The 21,658-nt window shown below is 42.7% G+C and overlaps 1 protein-coding gene and 1 pseudogene across 7 annotated transcripts in view; both read left to right on the forward strand.

Annotated features, from left to right (window-relative positions):
* Positions 1 to 7,925: 7,925 nt before the first annotated feature.
* On the forward strand, positions 7,926 to 10,401 carry LOC124044328 (annotated as a pseudogene).
* A 5,843-nt stretch (positions 10,402 to 16,244) lies between these two features.
* LOC124043265 (alpha-catulin-like) overlaps positions 16,245 to 21,658 on the forward strand; it is a 142,494-nt gene continuing 137,080 nt past the window's right edge. For 4 of the 7 annotated variants that reach the window (XM_046361656.1, XM_046361657.1, XM_046361654.1 and 1 more), the window contains exon 1: positions 16,247 to 16,601. Coding sequence is in view for 5 of the 7 variants with exons in the window: in XM_046361654.1 (XP_046217610.1) it covers positions 16,506 to 16,601 (96 nt within the window). In the remaining 2 variants the exon portion in view is untranslated. Of the gene's footprint in view, positions 16,602 to 21,658 lie in introns of all 7 variants that reach the window. The other 3 variants (XM_046361651.1, XM_046361653.1, XM_046361652.1) reach the window with 1 other exon arrangement.

The following is a 21,658-nucleotide window of genomic DNA, read 5'->3' on the forward strand; positions in this document are numbered from 1 at the left end:
TGTCGTGATTGGCTCCGTGTTCTGTCACTCATGGGGACACTAGTCCTGGTTTGCTAACTACTTCTCTCAAAGAGTGCAGTGTATGAAGTCAGAAAATCTGCTGTCTTAGCCACTGCCTGTCACCAATGGAGTACCCCAAGGCTTGGGGAGGTATGGCCCCACACTCTTCTCAATTTACATCAACAACACAGCTCAGGCAGTAGGAAGCTCTCTCATCCATTTATATGCAGATGATACAGTATTGTACTCAGCTGGCACCTCAGTGGATTTTGTGTTAAATGCTCTACAACAAAGTTTTTTTAATGTCCAATGTCAATGTCCAGCTTTCTCTACCCTTAACCTTGTTCTAAACACCTCCAAAGGTCATGTGGTTTGGTAAGAAGAATGCCCCTCTCCCCACAGGTGTGATTACTACCTCTGAGGGTTTAGAGCTTGAGGTAGTCACCTCATACAAGTACCTGGGAGTATGGCTAGAAGGTACACTGTCCTTCCCTCAGCATATATCTAAGCTACAGGCTAAAGTTAAATCTAGACTTGGTTTCCTCTATCGTAATCGCTCCTCTTTCACCCCAGCTGCCAAACTACCTCTGATTCAGATGATCATCCTAATGCTAGATTACGGAGACATCATTTATAGATAGGCAGGTAAGGGTGCTCTCGAGCGGCTAGATCTTCTTCACCATTCGGTCATCAGATTTGGACACATCACTGCACTCTATACTCCTCTGTAAACTGGTCATCTCTGTATACCTGTCGCAAGACCCACTGATTGATGCTTATTTATAAAACCCTCTTAGGCCTCACTCCCCCCTTATCTGAGGTATCTATTGTAGCCCTCATCCTCCACATACAACACCCATTCTGCCAGTCACAGTCTGTTAAAGGTCCCCACACATCCTTGGTTCGCTCGTCTTTTCAGTTCGCTGCAGCTAGCAGATGGAGCGAGCTGCAAAAAAACACTGAAACAGGACAGTTTTATCTCCATCTCTTCATTCAAAGACTCATGGACACTCTCTTACTGACAGTTGCTTTTGTGTGACGTATTGTTTTTTATTTCATTTTTTTATACATTTTTACCGCTTTTTCTCCCCAATTTCGTGGTGTCCAATTGTTTAGTAGCTACTATCTTGTCTCATCGCTACAACTCCCGTACGGGCTCGGGAGAGACAAAGGTTGAAAGTCATGCGTACTCCGATACACAACCCAACCCAACCAAGCCGCACTGCTTCTTAACACAGCGCCATCCAACCCGGAAGCCAGTCGCACCAATGTGTCGGAGAAAACACTGTGCACCTGGAAACCTTGGTTAGCGTGCACTGCTCCAGGCCCGCCACAGGAGTCGCTGTTGCGTGATGAGACAAGGATTTCCCTCCCGGCCAAACCCTCCCTAACCCGGACAACGCTAGGCCAATTGTGCATCGCCCCACGGACCTCCCGGTCGCGGCCGGTTATGGCAGAGCCTGGGCGTGAATCCAGAGTCTCTGGTGGCGCAGCTGGGGCTGCAGTAAAGCGCCCTTAACCACTGCGCCACCCGGGAGGTGCGTGACGTATTGTTGTCTCTACCTTCTTGCCCCTTGTGCTGTTGTCTGTACCCAATGAAGCCGGTGACTTCATTGGGTACCCAATAAATAAAATAAAAATATAGGACAAAACACACATCACGACAAGAGAGACAACACTGTGCTGCTACCATGTTGTGTTGCTACCATATTGTTGTCATGTTGTGTTGCTACCATGCTGTTTTGTCATGTGTTGCTGCCTTGCTATGTTGTTGTCTTATGTCTCTCTATAGTGTTGTCTCTCTTGTCGTGATGTGTGTTTTGTCCTATATTTTTATTTTATTTATTTATTTGAATCCCAGCCCCCGTTCCCGCAGGAGGCCTTTTGGTAGGCCGTCATTGTAAATGAGAATTTATTCTTAACTGACTTGTTTAGTTAAATAAAAGTTCAATAAATAAATAAAATAAAAAAGAAGGCAAAAGGTCATTGGCCACAGATAAAATTACGTCAAATCACGTTATATCTACCGTAACTGGACTGATGTCAACATCATACTTTCAAAAGTAAGCAGTCATCATCATGAATCAAGTCGACAATCTACTTGTCACGACTAGTCAAGGTGGGTGGAATCAGGCGCAGAGAGCAAATAATGAATAGAGGTTTATTCTCCGGTGAACAACAAACACGCACAACCCAAAAATACACACAGGGTGAAAAATATCCAAAACAGGAAAATAACAGACAAACCGGAGAAATAAAACACAAAAACACCGACAGCCGAAACGAAATGACAAAAACAAACAATCCCGCACAAAACAAGGGCGGGACAACCTACATATTATACAGATACTAATTAACTAACACACAGGTGAAAACAATTAGACAAAACCAACAGATAACCGAAAAAGGGATCGGTAGTGGCTAATAGGACGGTGACGACGACCGCCGAGCACAGCCTGAACGGGCAGGAGAGCCAACCTCGGCGGAAGTCGTGACACTACTGGCAAATCCTTTTCAATCCTTGTCATATGAAGAGAAATTATAGATACAGTAAATGGTATCGGTGCTCATCGGCCATTGGACATAAACATACTACTTGTTCTTCTTCTTATTATTCTGTAGCACGCTACTCCTCGTACACCGTTTAAGCTAGAAATGGTGTTAACTTCAAAACGTGCAGAATTGTATACAACTTTTTGATATCATCTATACTTTTTAAAATATTACACTTTTTGATGTTTTTTTGTCCATCTTCCATTTACTGTAAATGTATTAATACAACTTTTGACACAAATCAGCTACTTTGACCACTTTGACACCTTAGACAGAAAGTTAGTGTATAAATCTTTGTCTACTTCTCTGCTACTCAATTCTGACATTTGAACAAAAAATAATACTACCCCAACAAGTTAGACAAAAATATAGAGGGAATGAAATCTTCATCTCCTTCTCTGCTTTTAAAATCTGAAAACGGATTAGTCATAGAGTCTACCAATCTGTAGATGTTTTAGTAACCCATTAACTGCTCTCTTTCTAGCTGCAGTTAGTCATGTCAGAAGCTAGCAGATGCATTATTTAACAACAGCTGCAAATAAACATGAAAAACACATCACGTTTTGAAGTTCACTTTCCTTTATTTGTCTAACAACATTATCATGAATCTAGCAAATACGTTTTATGGGTCAGAGTGAGGCCAGGTAGGTGGGTCCGGATGGCCAGACAGATAGGTCCAGTCGGGCAGACAGGTGGGTCTGACCGGTCGGCCAGATAACTAGGTCCGGCCAACCAGCCAGATAGCTTAGTCCGGCTGGCCAGGTGGCAAGGTCCGGCCCCCAGCCTGATAGCTTGCAGATAGCTAGGTCCGTCGGGCCAACCGGCCAGAGAGGTAGGTCCAGCCAGCCAGATAGGTAGGTCCGTCCAGCTGGCCAGATAAGTAGGTCTGGCCTGCAAGCCATACAGCTAGGTCCGGCCGGCCCGATAGGTATCCCCAAGACAGAACAGCAACCTCCGGTAAGACCAAGGGGGGTGGTTTGTGTCTTTTTGTCAACCACAGCTGGTGCGTAATCTCTAATATGAAGGAAGTCTTGAGGTTTTGGTCGCCTGAGTACCTTATGATAAGTTGTAGACCACACTATTTACCAAGATAGTTGTTTATCTATATTCGTCGTAGCTGTCTATTTACCACCACAAACCGATGCAGGCATTAAGACCACACTCAAAAAGCTGTATAAGGCCATAAGTAAACAAGAAAATGCTCTTCCAGACGCAGCGCCGGGAAAACTGTAATCCATTTTACCTCATTTCTATCAGCAAGTCACATGTACAACAAGAGGAAATTAAATCGAGACCACCTTTATTCCACACATAGAGATGAATACAAAGCTCTCCCTCTCTCTCCATTTGGCAAATCTGACAATTACTCTATCCTCCTGATTCCTGCTTACAAGCAAACATTCAAAAAGGAAGTACCAGTTTAAGCTACTGGACTGTTTCGCTAGCACAGACTGGAATATGTTCCGGGGTTCATCCGATGACATTGAGGACTATACGACATCAGTCATCGGCTTCATTAATAAGTGGACTGACGAAGTTGTTCTCCCATTGACCGTATGTATATATCCCAACCAGAAGCCATTGATTACAGGCAACATCCGTATTGAATTAAAGGTTAGAGCTTTCAAGGGGCGGAAGCTAATCCGGACGCTTATAAGAAAGCCTGCTATGCTCGCTTCAAGGCATGCAACACTGAGCCAAGCATGAGAGCACCAGCTGTTCCAGACGACTGTGTGATCACGCTCTCCGTAGCCAATGTGAGTAAGACCTTTAAACAGGCTAACATTCACAAGGCCACAGGGACAGACAGATTACCAGGATGTGTACTCAGAGCATGTGCTGACTCCCTGACCCAGTCTATAATACCTACATGTTTCAATAATACCTACATGTTCCGACCAACAGGATTGCCAAGGTAACCAGCCTAAATGACTACCGCCTCGTAACACTCACATCTCTGACTACAGCCTCAAACCCTGGACACACTCCAATTCACATACCTCCCCAACAGATCCACAGCAATATATAGTATGAGTTAAACAGACATAATGTTTCCTCTCCCTCACTCTTATGTGTGTTTCAGTCTGTCCATTTCATGATGGTAAATCCCTATTCAAATATATTGGGGGTGGTGCTAAGCTGACATATGGAATTGTTTTAAGATGGTCATACTATGGATCATTTAGCTATTCGATGTGGAATTTTAGGTCTCCTTTAGGTATACCAAAAATATATAAACAAATTATTTGATAAAATATTTATTTTGGCCATTACTACTAAAGTTAATAGAAATGCATTGAATAACACACTTGTAAATGGCAAAAAGGAAAGTAAAAAAATATATCATAAGAAACAAGGTTTTGAAGTGTCTTTCCTAAATCTACATTTATTTTACACATATTTAACACAGTTTTGGGGGTAGGCATGAAACCACCTTCATACTTCCATTAGTCTTTTTATTTTATTTTACCTGTACCGGTTACCTTCAGCCGAGTCCTGTGACACTTCTGGGGTTCGTCGAGCAAAACGTCATTGTGAGAGTCTCCCCTTTCCATGGAGTGGTCATAATAGTTTTTTTAGGTCAAACCGTTCTGACACTACAGATGTTTTCATGAGAAGACCGATTTTTGGGATGGAACATTGTCTGACAAACATGGCTCTAGCTCTGCCACCTTTCACCGCAGGTGTGGAAGTGTGACAGTGGCGTATGCGGTGTTTTGAGACACATCCAATAACAGATATCTCTATCTTAAACGGACAGATGTTTTGTTGTTATGTAGCTTACATTGAAACACCTGTGCATTTAAGAGAAAATTTTGCAGTTTTAAAGCTAATTTCCTGCAATTCTACAGATTTTTCCATGGGGCAGAGATAAAAATGTGCTGTTTTATAGCTCATCTTTTGCCATTCTATACATTTTGCCATGTGAATGAGAAGACATTTTGCAGTTAAACTAACTGTCTGAAAATCTCACATTGAGAAGTTCGTATTCTGTTAACCCATACCCAAATAATGTTGTTGAATCATTCTATACTTGTATTGGTGGCCAAAGCATATATATATATATATATATATATATATATATATATATATATATATATATATATATATATATATATTTAAACACTTCAATCCCACCTCAAATCCCACCATTAAAAAACGCTTGATATTATTTAATCCTTCTGAGCAGGATGAGATGGTCAATCAGCGGTCTAGTCACACAAATATTTTTAATGACTGGAATATACCCACACTATTCTGTTGTTAGGGTACGCACACTCTATTCCAAAACAGAAAAGCTGCTTTTTTTAACATGCCTTTTACCATTTTTATGTAGAAATCTGGAAACACCGGACAGTTACTTTAACGGTTAACTTTGGGCAAAAACGCAAAAATTACAGCTTTAAACTGTAGAACTGATCAATGCACCGTCATACTAGGTCATGATGATTTTAAAAAAAAAATAATTATAATAATAATTGGCTACAGAAGTGCCATTTCTTACCGATCTCTACAGCTTCAGTCCAAAAACAAGTCCTGTGAAATTATATCAACACATACCGGAGGAGTTACTGGCTAGCTATAAGTAGCTATCTTAGCTAACAAACTAACTACTTCAGTCACGGCTCGCATTAGAATGTTACATCGATGAACCACTAAAGGGCACAACCCCATTACTGTTTGAAAATTGAGAAAGGGGAGGAATTGGACAGTTTTTAGTGTTCAAAGTTGACCGTTGACGCTAATGTCTTGCAATTCTACACATTTTGTCATTGAATATGACGTCTTCATATGCACATTTATGTTGTGTGTTTTTTTTTTACAGCTGCATTATGTAACTTTTTTGGCGACGTAACAAAATTCACATAGAAAATGTGTTTACAGAGTTGTCATTCTCGTTGTTATGTTCTGTTAATTACTGATGTCCCCTTTAAGGATGAAGCGCCCTTGGTCATGCGCAGTATTGTTCTATGTTATTTGGTACTAACCTGTTTGAGTAAATGTGAAGCTCCAGTTCAATTGCTTGTATTCAGAGTCTTTCTTATTACATAAATACGTACTAAGTGTTAAGACACTACAATGGCGACGAGGATGATTACCTGCAGTGTGCATCACGAATACAGATGGAGTTCGTAGGAAGAGAGGAAGATTTTGACTCTTTAGCACAACAGCTAGCAAGCAGTGAGGACGAGGGGAGAGCTGACGAGAACGAGGCGGCAGATCAAAGACCCGTGGAGCCGGAGGTAAAGAGAATGGCTAGCATCGGGAAAATAGATGTGTTTGATGACACGCAAGAAAACTGGGCAACTTACATTGAACGACTGGAACAGTACTTCATTGCAAACAACATTGCTGATAACAAGAGAGTGCCAGCGTTGTTGAGTTTAATTGGCCCAAAAACATACAGTTTGCTAAGAGATCTGACTGCCCCTCTGAAGCCCTCAAATAAAACATTCACAGAGATTGTGGAGATATTGCAAAATCACCTATCACCTAAACCACTCCTCATCGCAGAACGTTTTCGTTTCCACAAGAGAGATCAGAATGAGGGGAGGGTGTTAATACATATGTAGCAGTGTTGAAGAAACTGTCTGAACATTGCCAGTTGAGAGAGAACCTAAATGACACATTAAGGGATAGATTTGTTTGTGGACTGAAACATGAACACATTCAAAAACGTTTGCTCACAGAATCAGAGCTCACATTTGCAAAGGCTGTTGAAATTGCTGTGGCTATGGAAATCGCGAATAAAGATACTTTTGAGTTGCAAAGTAAAAGAAGTACCGACCTGTCACAAATTTCCCTGCACAAGTTTTCACGCAGTCGTCAACGCCCCCCGTGTGGCCGAAAAATGCAACAGGTGTGACAGAGATGGTCACAGAGCAGAGGACTGCCGTTTCAAAGACAAAATTTGTCACAAATGCAGTAGAAGGGGGCACATTCAAAGAGCATGCAAAGCCAAATTCAGTCACAACAGGAAAACTGAGAAAATTAAAGGGTCTGTGAATGCACTAGCAGGGAACAGTGGCAGTGATTCAGATGAACGATTAATTGGTACAGTGGAGTTAAACACAGTGACTTCTCCCAGCAGTAGCATAATATGGGTGACACCAGATATCAAAGGCAAACCCCTCAAAATGGAGCTGGACACAGGATCTGCAGTGTCTATTATTTCCACTACTGTCTACAATGAGCACTTTAAGGCTATCAAGCTGAAGAACACAAATGTGTTGCTGAAGACATACTCAGGAGAGAGATTGAGCCCAATGGGGGCGTTGCAGGTCAGAGTGCATTATGGGGGGGCAAACACAGCAGTTACAGCTGTATGTGGTGCCTGGAACTGGCCCCCCATTATTTGGCAGGGAATGGCTTTCAAAAATAAAGCTGAATTGGTGTGACTTGAAAATGCTCCACACGTTCCAGTCCAAAGAGAAAGGCACAGACCAAACACTGGAACACTTGCGGAATAAATACAATACAGTTTTCAGTGATCAGATGGGAACAGTAAAAGGCTTCACAGCAAAACTTGTACTAAGAGATGATGCAACCCCAAAATTCTGCAAAGCCAGATCTGTTCCATACTCCCTGAGACCAAAGGTGGAAGCGGAAATCGATCGCTTGCAGGATACAGGGATCCTGACGAAAGTGGACAGAAGCGAATGGGCCACACCCATAGTTCCTATTGTGAAGAAAGACGGGTCTGTTAGAATGTGTGGGGACTTCAAGGTAACTGTGAATCCAATGTTGCATGTGGACCAATACCCCCTACCACGCCTAGATGACATCTTTGCTGCACTAGCTGGTGGGAAACACTTCAGTAAAATCGATCTGAAACAGGCTTACCTGCAGCTACCGGTTGAAGAGAGTTCCAAACAGTACCTGACAATAAACACACACAAAGGGCTATACAGGTATAACCGCCTGGTGTTTGGCATTGCATCAGCCCCAGCCATTTGGCAACGAACTATTGACCAGATTTTGCAAGGAATCCCAGGAACCCAGTGTATCCTGGATGACATGATCATAACAGGACGCACCGACAAAGAGCACCTGGCTAACCTGGAAGAGGTCCTGAAAAGACTGAAAGAGTATGGTCTACAGGCAAACTTAAAGAAGTGTGAGTTCTTCAAAGACAAGATTGTCTTCTGTGGACATGAGATTGACTGTAATGGATTGCACAAAACACAGGACAAAATCGAGGCAGTGGTACAGGCACCACGACCACAAAATATCACAGAAGTGAGATCTTTCACGGGACTGATCAATTACTACAGAAGATTCCTCCCAAACCTTTCAGCAGTACTCCAGCCTCTAAATCAGCTCCTGGAAAAGAATAGGACATGGCGGTGGACAGAGTAATGTGAAAATGCATTTCTGGAGGCAAAACGGCTCATAACATCTGAACAGGTCCTGATGCATTACGACCCTGAAATGCCAGTGAAGTTGGCTTGTGATGCGTCCCCTTATGGATTAGGGGCAGTCCTTTCACACACACTGAAAGATGGGTCAGAGAGGCCAGTTGCATTTGCGTCACGAACATTGAATGATGCAGAGAAAAACTACTCACAAATTGACAAAGAAGCACTGGCACTAGTGTGGGGCGTCAAGAAATTCCACGCATACCTATTTGGCAAGCGTTTCACACTGGTTACAGATCACCAGCCGTTGCTTTCCATTTTCAGTCCAAAGAAAGGCATTCCGGCAATGACAGCAGCCAGGTTACAGCGATATGCCCTGTTCCTTGCCAGTCATATGTATGACATTGAGTTTAAGCCGTCATCCCTCCACACAAATGCAGATGGATTATCCAGACTGCCATGTACAAGAGAAAGGCAAAGGAGGGTGGATGCAGTGGACATGTTCCATACCGCTCAGCTCGAGGCACTACCGGTCACAAGCACAGTTATCAAACATGAGACAAGGAAAGATGTGACCTTGTCAAAAGTGTACACCTACACCATGTCAGGATGGCCAGCTACTGGCAGAAAGGAGCTGACTCCGTATTTCCAGCGGAGAAACGAAATTACAACGTACCAGGGATGTTTGATGTGGGGAATGAGAGTCATGATACCCCAGAAATGCCAACATCGAGTCTTGCAGCAACTACATGAAGGTCATGTTGGAATTGTCAAAATGAAGCTGCTCGCAAGGAGCCACTTCTGGTGGCCAGGTCTGGACCAACAGATAGAAAATATGGCAAAGAACTGTAGTGGATGTTTGGAAACCCTTCACATGCCTGCTCCTGTCCCAGTCCACCCATGGGAATGGCCCGCAGAGCCATGGCAGAGAATTCATGTGGACTACGCTGGTCCTTTTGAAAAGCACATGTTTCTGGTTATAGTGGATGCCCATTCCAAATGGCCAGAGGTGTTTTGCACTGACTCCTCCACCTCAGCTCAGACGATAGAGTGTCTCAGAACAACGTTTGCACGCTTCGGTTTGCCACTGCAGCTGGTAAGTGACAATGCGCAAGCTTTTGTAAGTGACGAGTTTACAAGATTCATGTCAGTAAATGGAATCAAACACTCAACTTCAGCTCCGTACCACCCTGCCACCAATGGGCTGGCAGAACGCTTTGTGCAAACTCTAAAGCAAGGACTCCGTGCAGCAAAACGAGACGAAGGGACTTTGCAAACAAAACTGGCCAAGTTCCTGGCCTCCTACCGAAACACCCCACATGGCACAACAAATGAAAGCCCAGCCGCACTGATGTTCGGGAGGCCTCTCCGCACACAGCTGGACATCATGAAGCCAAATAGGCGTAATGAAGTGCTGAACAAACAAGCCAAGATGCTCTCCGGTGGCCGGGAGCGCCATCTCCAAACAGGACAGGAAGTGATGGTGTGAGACTACAGAAGAGGAGGGAAATGGACAAGAGGGACCGTACACACACAAACGGGACCCAGAACTTACCAGGTTCAAGTGAGCCCAGACATAATGTGGCGGCGTCACATTAACCAAATGCATTCCACGGGAAACAGCACAACAATCGAGAGAGAACAGGCACAGAGAGCTCCCGAGAGTGACACACAAGGAACTGTAGAGGACGGTGGGGCAGTAGAGAGACCCCAGGCTGAAAGAAGGGAACGTGTTGATGAAGGTGCTGCTATAGCAGACGCTATAATGGAACAAGCACACACTGAGGATGTTCAGGAGCCTCCAGACAATCTGAGGCGCTACCCAGAACGAAGGCACCGTCCACCAGACAGACTAGACTTATAAACAAACAAACAAAAACTGTTCAAGTTCAAATTAAAAGATGCAAAATAACTACAACAAGTTCTGGGAAATGTTTCAGTTGTGGTTTGGTACAAGTAACTCTGATTGTATAAGAGAAGGAATGTTATGTTCTGTTAATTACTGATGTCCCCTTTAAGGATGAAGCGCCCTTGGTCATGCGCAGTATTGTTCTATGTTATTCTGGTACTAACCTGTTTGAGTAAATGTGAAGCTCCAGTTCAATTGCTTGTATTCAGAGTCTTTCTTATTACATAAATACGTACTAAGTGTTAAGACACTACACTCGTTAAAAGCAAGTGTAAGAAGCGGTAAATCTGTTCTATATGCAATATTGCTATGCTTCCCATTCTTAAATTTCGTTGTTGCATCTTTCAGTTTCGTACACCAGCTTCAAACAGCTGAAAATAAAATATCTTTGGTTATAGAAAATATATTTCACAGCTGTTTATATGGTACAACGATTCTCTACACTATAGGTGCTTATTTTGTCGAATAAACTGAAACTATTAGAATTTTAGCAACCAGGGAAAGGCTGAGCGATTTCTGCATAATGCATCTTTAAAGCTAATGATTGGGTGGGACAAATCAACCTGTTCTGTGGTAATTTCGCCATGTGTGTATGGCCTATTAACAACTCTAGTCCAGTACTAGCAGTAAGTACTAACTCCCCCTGCTATTTCCCACAGCCACGAACTACTGCACCCACCATTCTGTAGTGGTCCTTCTGTAGCTCAGTTGGTAGAGCATGGTGCTTGTAACACCAGGGTAGTGGGTTCAATTCCCGGGACCACCCATACGTAGAATGTATCCACACATGACTGTAGGTTGCTTTGGATAAAAGCGTCTGCTAAATGGCATATATTTATTATTATTATATTATTCTGAAGGCTTTGTTGTGCTTGCTCTCTGATGTAAGTCACAAACACATTCTGCATCAGAAATGATCAACTCATTATCTCTCTCAGCACCGGACAGATTGGTGAGCAGGTCCAGCTAATCACTATGTCCAGCAGAGGTCAACCCCCTTGCATTCACAAGGAAGACACAACCCCTGAAGTGTTTGTATGTGTGTGTGTATGTGTGTGTAATGTCATCCCTACCTGCATGCATCAGCTTACAGAGCAGACAGACGATCTGTAGTTTAAGGTGCAGGATAAAGAGAGAGGCTCGAAAAGTATTAATGAGCGTGTGTGGGATTTAAATATCCATGATTATGTCATGACAGGGGAAATATTATAACAAAACATGACAGCAAGATTAATGGCAGCTGCCTCCGTGTCACTTTCTGCAGCCTGTTTTTGTTTACAGGCAATTAAATGATCCTAGCCCCTGAGGGCCTCTCTCTGGCAGGCTGGCCAGCAGTGGTATAGGCATATTGAGCATATGGCACTGGCAGTCACAATCACTGATGTCCAGAAGGAAGATCAGTTTGCACCTGTGGTCTCAAATGCAAGGTCAAAGGGGTTTAATGGTAGAGGTAAGGGAATCTTTCCACCATGCCCTTTTTGAAGGTGAAAGTATCCACTCTCTGGAAGCAGAAAAACAACTATGTTTTATCATTTATGGTTATCGCAGGGCTCGTCCAGTGTCATTAGCTCAAAACCCGAATGCCTCTGGAACGCAAAAGACATTGGTGTTCCAGGAAATGCTATATGAAATCTGTTGTACATTTCTTGAACTTAAATTATATAACTCTATTTCAGAAAAGATATGACACCATTACTTATTTTTAGGGAAAACTACCAATCAAACTTTGTTGGTGGATTATTGGAATCATCATATGCCGCCCGTGAACCCAATATGCCTGAGAAAATACTTCAAAATCCCACTGCACGTCATCCTTTAATCTGCATATCCCAGGGAACTGACTGAGTATGCAGCTTATTCCACGTTTCACTGTGCACAAAATCACCCTCAATTCACGATCTTTACATTCAGCTCAGCAGTTCTGTTCCCAAGAGCCACACGGCCAAGAGGAAAGATACAGAGTGAAATAGCAGTCCGTATTTCTGCAGAGTATAAAAACTTCAGAGGCAGCTATAAGCAAGACAATCACACATTGCCTAGACATGCTAGGACAGTGTGGATACGCTTACACAAAACAAATAGTTTTCTGAGTCTGATTGTTTTCCTCAGAAAATATGTCTGACAAACAATAAAAACAGGGCCTCCAGAGTGGCACAGCGGTCTGAGGCACTGCATTGCAGTGCTTGATGCGTCACTACAGACCCAGGTTTGATCCCAGGCTGCGGTCTCCTTGGGAGACCCATGAGGCGGCACATAATTGGCCCAGCATCGTCGGGGTTAGGGGAGGGTTAGACCCATGAGGCGGCACACAATAGGCCCAGCATCGTCCGGGTTAGGGGAGGGTTTGGCCATCCACTGACTTCGGTCGCCAGCTAGACAGTTTTTCCTCTGACATATTGGTGCGGCTGGCTTCCAGGTTACGCGAGCAGTGTGTCAAGAAGCAGTGAGGCTTGGCAGGTTCGTGTTTCGGAGGATGCATGGCTCTCGATCTTTGCCTCTCCTGAGTCCGTAGAGGGGTTGCATAGAAGGGACAAGACTGGAACTACAAATTGGATATCACAAAAAAGGGGTAAAAGTAAAAAATATATACAGTACTTGTCAAAAGTTTGGACACACCTACTCATTCAAGAGTTTTTCTTTATTTTGACTATTTCATACATTGTAGAATAATAGTGAAGACATCAAACTATGAAATAACACATATGGAATCATGTAGTAACCAAAAAAGTGTTCAACAAATATTATTCAAAGTCGCCTCCCTATGCCTTGATGACAGCTGGAAATGGAATGCATTTCAATCAACAGGTGTGCCTTGTTGAAAGTTCATTTGTGGAATTTCTTTCCTTCTTAATGTGTTTGAGCCAATCAGTTGTGTTGTGACAAGGTAAGGGTGGTATACAGAAGATAGCCCTATTTGGTAAAAGACAAAGTCCATATTATGGCAAAAACATCTCCTTAGAGCGCTGCTCCCGAGTGGCGCAGTGGTCTAAGGCACTGTATCTCAGTGACCGAGGCATCACTACAGACCCTGGTTTTATTCCAGGCTGTATCAAAGCCGTCCGTGATTGGAAGTCCCATAGGGTGGCGCACAATTGGCCCAGCGTCATCTGGGTTAGAGTTTGGCCAGGGTAGGCCTTTGTTGTAAATAAGAATTTGTTGTTGATGTTCTTAACTAACTTGCCGTGTTAAATAATGGTTAAAAATAATAATAATAATAATAAGCAAAGAGAAACTACAGTTCATCATTACTTTAATAAATGGTCAGAAAAGGTCAGTCAATCTGGCAAATTTCAAGAACCTTTAAAGTTTCTTCAAGTGCAGTTGCAAAAACCATCAAGCGCTATGATGAAACTGGCTCTCATGAGGACCGCCACAGGAAAGGAAGACCCAGAGTTACCTCTGCAGCAGAGGATAAGTTCATTACAGTTACCAGCCTCTAATAACAGACACATCTCAACATCAACTTTTAAGAGGAGACTGCGTGATTCAGGCCTTCATTTTATTTTTTTATTTTTTAAATTTCACCTTTATTTAACCAGGTAGGCTAGTTGAGAACAAGTTCTCATTTGCAACTGCGACCTGGCCAAGATAAAGCATAGCAGTGTGAACAGACAACACAGAGTTACACATGGAGTAAACAATTAACAAGTCAATAACACAGTAGAAAAAAAGGGGGAGTCTATATACATTGTGTGCAAAAGGCATGAGGAGGTAGGCGAATAATTACAATTTTGCAGATTAACACTGGAGTGATAAATGATCAGATGGTCATGTACAGGTAGAGATATTGGTGTGCAAAAGAGCAGAAAAGTAAATAAATAAAAACAGTATGGGGATGAGGTAGGTAAAAATGGGTGGGCTATTTACCGATAGACTATGTACAGCTGCAGCGATCGGTTAGCTGCTCAAATAGCAGATGTTTGAAGTTGGTGAGGGAGATAAAAGTCTCCAACTGCAGCGATTTTTGCAATTCGTTCCAGTCACAGGCAGCAGAGAACTGGAACGAAAGGCTGCCAAATGAGGTGTTGGCTTTAGGGATGATCAGTGAGATACACCTGCTGGAGCGCGTGCTACGGATGGGTGTTGCCATCGTGACCAGTGAACTGAGATAAGGCGGAGCTTTACCTAGCATGGACTTGTAGATGACCTGGAGCCAGTGGGTCTGGCGACGAATATGTAGCGAGGGCCAGCCGACTAGAGCATACAAGTCGCAGTGGTGGGTGGTATAAGGTACTTTAGAGACAAAACGGATGGCACTGTGATAAACTGCATCCAGTTTGCTGAGTAGAGTGTTGGAAGCAATTTTGTAGATGACATCGCCGAAGTCGAGGATCGGTAGGATAGTCAGTTTTACTAGGGTAAGTTTGGCGGCGTGAGTGAAGGAGGCTTTGTTGCGGAATAGAAAGCCAACTTGATTTGATTTTCGATTGGAGATGTTTGATATGAGTCTGGAAGGAGAGTTTACAGTTTAGCCAGACACCTAGGTACTTATAGATGTCCACATATTCAAGGTCGGAACCATCCAGGGTGGTGATGCTGGTCAGGCGTGCGGGTGCAGGCAGCGAACGGTTGAAAAGCATGCATTTGGTTTTACTAGCGTTTAAGAGCAGTTGGAGGCCACGGAAGGAGTGTTGTATGGCATTGAAAAGCATTCCTCATGACGCTGGTTGAGAGAATGTAAAAAGTGTGCAAAGCTGTCATCGATGTTAAGGATGGCTACTTTGAAGAATCTCAAATATAAAACAGATTTGTATTTGTTTATCACCTTTTTGGTTACCACATGATTCCATATGCGTTATTTCATAGTTTTGATGACTTCACTATTATTCTACAATGTAGAAAATAGTAAAAATTAAGAAAAACCCTTGAATGAATACTTTTTTGTTGCTGACTGCTACTGTATATATATATATATATATTTTATATATATATATATATATATATATTTTATATACTGTATAGGCTATCAGGCTGCCAATCACCAAAGAGATGGCTTTAACACACATCAAAGACTCACATTCCTGCAAACACCTTGTTACATACATGTCTTCATTATTCCAATAAGCTTGTGCAAACGCCTGCTATGAAGTTAACATGTGAATTGAGAAGGTAGAGAGAGCTGTCTTCGATGCTTGTCCTGTAAAACTGTCCGGGTGAGAGAGTCATGAAATATTACATCAACTAGTCAAGGGTTACTACCATGTAAACAAAACACTAGGGTAGGCTAAAGGCTATGCGGACAATAAACCATGTTGTACGAGTTTAAGATAAACTGAAATGAGCTCTGTAAATAAGAGACTAAAAAGTCCATGTCCCCAGTGTGCTCTCTCTCTCTCTCGATCGATCTTTACAACCTTTGTGTGCGTGTATGTGCGTGCCTGTCAGTTCTTACTCGTACGGCTATCGTCCTGGAGAGCCAACCCACTCTAGCTAGTTGCTGCAGACTCCTCTGTCTGTCGTAGTTGAGTAAACTACATAGACATTAGCGGGCGCACAGAATGCAGCACAGCCGAACACGAGTGGATTAAAACGTTATGCTTCTTTAGAGTCAGTCAGTCGACCGTGTAACTAGAGGAATAAACCCCAAATACTTTCACACATTACTTTACGCTAATTTACTGAAACGGTAAGCCAGGTAGCGGTAACCCAGTAGTGCATTGTGTAATAAAGAGAGATCGGCTGGAATGGCTTCATCTCCTTGCAGCAGTGTTAACTTTGATTCCGGACTGGAAATCAAAACTCGGTCGGTGGAACAAACACTTATCCCATTGGTCTCGCAGGTGAGTTGTTGTGCGCCAGAACGAAACGAGTGAAACTTTGTCCATGAACATTCTTAAAGGACGAATTGTTATTTTGTTTCATTTACCAAGCTAACGCAGTGTGTTGTGGATTGAAGGAGACTGCATTGCACTTTCACTCTCAAGTCGTCGATTGTTTAAACTATTCCGACATTTCTGTAAATGTGAAAGTTTGATAGAGGTGATTGAATGACGGTGCATTGGAATAACTGCGTTGTTCCCGTTTGTTTACGTGGAGGCCGCCGCATGTTCATGTTGTTGAGAAGTTTTGCCCTGACGAAAAAAGATTGCAGTCAGAGTGCAGTGTAACGGCAGTACACTGCAGTATAACTGCATTTAGAGTGCAGTATAACTGCAGTATTCTGCAAATACTGCGTCCAAAATAACCGTTTTTTGTTACTGTAGTAATTTTGCAGTGTAACTGCAGTTAGAGTGTAGTATTCTGTAATTACTGCGTCAATAAACCCACAGTTGACCGCAGTTATTGCACTTTTACAGCTGTTTCAAAACTGCAATCTTTTTTTAAGGGTGGAATTTGTACCCAGTGAAATATCCAACTGCTGTAAATGCTCCACATTTTTTTTTAAATATATGGTCTAATTCTATTGTGAAAGTCTCAAAATATTTAATTGCATAGGGCTCCACTTGGGAAAGAATGTGGGGACGTGATCACAAGGAAGTTTCAAAGGGTGGCCTACTAAAGCTACAATGTGCCATTTGCTCATTGATGAACTATTGTGGAAACTGTTTATTTTCAGTACATTTCATGTATCAAATTGTATGTGAACATTTCTCCTTGTTTCTTCCCCTTCTAATTAGTGCACAACGGGGCTGACCCCAAAATGTAGACGAAAAGTTACAAATAGCCTATATTCTCAGAATTTATGTGAACTTTTCAAGGTCGGAACTTTTCCCCTCACTAGATGCAGAGAACATTATGGTGACTTGCCTATACCCATGCAAAACATGCAAGTCCTTCTGTAGCTCAGTTGGTAGAGCATGGCGCTTGTAACGCCAGGGTAGTGGGTTCGATCCCCGGGACCACCCATACGTAGAATGTATGCACACATGACTGTAAGTCGCTTTGGATAAAAGCGTCTGCTAAATGGCATATATTATTATATTATTATTATTATTATTATTATTATTATTATATTAATATCAATAGTTTTACCCAGTTTGCCCCAGTAATCTGACTTCCAGAACAGAGTTGACCCCACCCCCTCTAATTACTTTGACATACTTGTTTTGTATTTCAATCAATAACTCTAATTTGGCGTACCAACCATTTAATTTTACCTTTATTTAACTAGGCAAGTCAGTTAAGAACAAATTCTTATTTTCAATGACGGCCTAGGAACAGTGGGTTAACTGCATGTTCAGATTTGTACCTTGTCAGCTCGGGGATTTGAACTTGCAACCTTCCGGTTACTAGTCCAACGCTCTAACCACTAACCTGCCGCCCCATTCTTCAAAGTCTTAGATTAATAAGGATTCATCACATAACAAAAAGTACCTGCTCTTCTGCAGTTTAAAATCATAGCCTATTACAGTTCTATAGATTAAGCTATAAGCAATGTATGTCTATTATACCCATTGAGAAATAGGATTTGTCCAGCTCAGATAAACAACATAATCAGATTTTCACAAATAGCTCCTGTGTCAGCATGTGTAAAATTAACCCATTATGCTCTTGTGTGGCCTCTAGGCTAATTTCCAATTCTAGCAAGTCACATGGCCAGCTTGCATTGTGTCACATCAATGGGGGGATGAGAGAGTGAGAATCACATAAATGCTAATGTTTTCTTGTTTAAGAGGTAGTGGCTATTGGAGAAGGTTCAGAGAGACATGTAATATCTACTGGTGTGTCTCTATTCATCTACAGTGGAAAGAGAGGCAGTGGGGCACCTCTCCAATGAGGGTTTACAGAGTCCCAGACAATACAGTGGTGAGGGGGGTCTCTGTCCAGGACCCTTCCCCCTCAGAGGGATGTCAAAGCCTGGGTCCTCCCTCTATTGGCACTGGCTCATTTGAAAGATAAGGCCACTAGTGTGGTCCTTGTGGATACCCCTCTCAAGAGGAGAGCTGCATGACATAGGTCTAGGATACTCTTGTCATTCCAATGCATTCATTTAGCACTGGGCTGTGTGCTTTTTTAATTCCATGTATCTGAAGTGAAGAAGCAGGTTGTACATGCTTTCATTTGTTGATGAAATGAGCTGTAAAATCAGTGTTTCTGCCTTTCTCAAGGAAAGCTGAAAAGGCCTTCTCTAGCCTAACTTTTTCATAGCAACTAATTTGAAAAACTAGCAGAGTTGTTATTGTGTCATTCATGCACTTTGCACAGCCAACTTACTGAATGTAAGGCTACAGTGCTGCAAAATCAAGCTGTAAGGTCTGTTTCAAGCTTCCTATATTCTCTCCGGGGGTGAGGAAGATCATCGTGTGGGCGTGCTATAATGACATTCACATTCTTGCTGTTTTAGATGTAACAAAAGCGTCAAGGACAAAATGTTTGCTCAACAATGACATTTTCTCTCCCCTTGTAAGAATCCCCATAGCAACCGTTTGCGATGCAGATAATCTCTGCTAAATGTTTTCTCCATATTTGTTGTTGTTGTTAAAGTCATGATGTCATTGGAGATAATCATGCAACCAGACAGTGTTGATGATACAATGTAAATGTAATACACAAGTTTCCCTGCAGTGAGGCTTCTGTTGTGTGGAGGGCAGAAGTAGATTGTGAGGGACTGGCTACATTGTGTGGGTTCTCCTTTGGGAGTGGGGTTGGGGGGTTGGAGAAGGGGGTTCTGGATGATTATCTGACTGCCTGCATTGTGTGGGCTCTCCTTTGGGACTGGGGTGGTTAGAGGGGGGGTGGTGGATGAAAAGTCTGTGTCGCTGAGAAAAGTCCTGGGAAGATTATTCTGGTGCAGATTCCACCCCTGTCTGTACACTGTGACATTGATCTTCTCACAGCCTCTGTTCTGTTATCAGCTCTACTCCCATCAGCATGTAATCTCTAGTAGATGGGAGGGAGATGTACTGCTGGGCTTGCTCACGACCGCACACCTCTACAACCACAGAATGAAATGGAACACTTTTATACACGCTCAGTACAATATAATATAGAAGATTGCCATATTGTGTCTCTATGGCCATATTGTGTGTATGCTTACAGCAACCTGACAATCTTTTTGGCTATCCGTTTGTCTGGCTATCTGTTTGTCTGTTTGTCTGCCCATCTGGCTATCTGCTTGTTTGTCTGCCCATCTGGCTCTGGCTATCTGTTTGTCTGCCGTCTGGCTATCTGTTTGTCTACCTGTTTGTCTGCCCATCTGGCTATCTGTTTGTCTGCCCATCTGGCTATCTGCTTGTCTGCCGTCTGGCTATCTGTTTGTCTAACTGTTTGTCTGCCCATCTGGCTATCTGTTTGTCTGCCCATCTGGCTATCTGTTTGTCTGCCGTCTGGCTATCTGTTTGTCTACCTGTTTGTCTGCCTATCTGGCTATCTGTTTGTCTGCCGTCTTGCTATCTGTTTGTCTGCCGTCTGGCTATCTGTTTGTCTACCTGTTTGTCTGCCCATCTGGTTATCTGTTTGTCTGCCCATCTGGCTATCTGTTTGTCTGCCGTCTGGCTATCTGTTTGTCTACCTGTTTGTCTGCCCATCTGGCTATCTGTTTGTCTGCCCATCTGGCTATCTGCTTGTCTGCCGTCTGGCTATCTGTTTGTCTACCTGTTTGTCTGCCCATCTGGCTATCTGTTTGTCTGCCCATCTGGCTATCTGTTTGTCTGCCGTCTGGCTATCTGTTTGTCTACCTGCCTGCCTGTCTGATTGTCTGACCGCCTGGCTATCTGTTTGTCTGCCCATCTGGCTATCTGTTTGTCTGCCGTCTGGCTATCTGTCTGACCGCCTGGCTATCTATTTGTCTACCTGCCTGTCTGTCCGTCCGTCCACCTGTCTTTTTTGCACCCTCCGTCACTGTGGTCACTCTCAGGACCTGGTCAAAGATTTCTTTAGTCGAGCAGTAGCCACATTTGTTTTTACAAATCATGGTGTACAAGACACCTGTCTGATTGATGCCTGTCTGAGTGGACTGATCCTTGTGGAGGCCGTGGGGATGGCACAGTCAATCAGTCTAAAACATGTGCTACTGAAATTGTATATGGTTAAATTATGTGAGCAATGGTGAGCAATGGTGTAACACAAATAAAAAATAATATTATTTTACAGCAAATGCGCTTTCTCCAGCGTTGGATAGTGGTCGCTGTCCGCGGTTCTGAAACACATCACTGCGCTGTTGAATTGGCGCCTTTTCCTAGACCATGTTGCTATGTGCATAATAGCAAATTAACCAGCATACTGTTTTTGAGAACAATGTGGTGGAGGCAGCAGATCTCCTTTTTATTGTTATTTTTACTATTATTATTATCATCTTTAGTAGGTTTATTATAGCAGCCTTGTATCACCACCATCGAGCTGTAAGCCTAAGAGAGCATCCTGTTTATTCTTAATACCGTAACATACTTATGCCTTTATTTTAATGCTTACAGTATGTATATATATATATATATATGTATCAATCATTTATTTGTTCATGTCATCACATCGGGGTGGCAGGGTAGCCTAGTGGTTAGAGCATTGGACTAGTAACCGGAAGGTTGCAAGTTCAAATCCCGGAGCTGACAACCTACAAATCTGCAGCTCTGCCCCTGAACAGGCAGTTAACCCACTGTCATTGAAAATAAGAAATTGTTATTAACTGACTTGCCTAGTTAAAAAAAGGTAAAATAAAAATTCACACATCATACAAGTCATTCATGATGTGAAATGCATTCAAGAATTTTAGTTTGAACATAAAATAAAGCGACCATTGAATAATTAGCGTAAACAATAAATAGGACTAAACCATTCCATTTCAGAAATTGCATTCAGGAATGTGGCTTTACGAAAAACAAAAAAACTTTGCAACAGACTCTCTGGTACACTTATAATTTATCTAGTGTTGTCGACATTGTTCCAAACGGTCAGAAAAAGT

Source organism: Oncorhynchus gorbuscha, linkage group LG09 (genome assembly GCF_021184085.1).
Source record: "Oncorhynchus gorbuscha isolate QuinsamMale2020 ecotype Even-year linkage group LG09, OgorEven_v1.0, whole genome shotgun sequence".
NCBI classification, from domain to species: domain Eukaryota; kingdom Metazoa; phylum Chordata; class Actinopteri; order Salmoniformes; family Salmonidae; genus Oncorhynchus; species Oncorhynchus gorbuscha.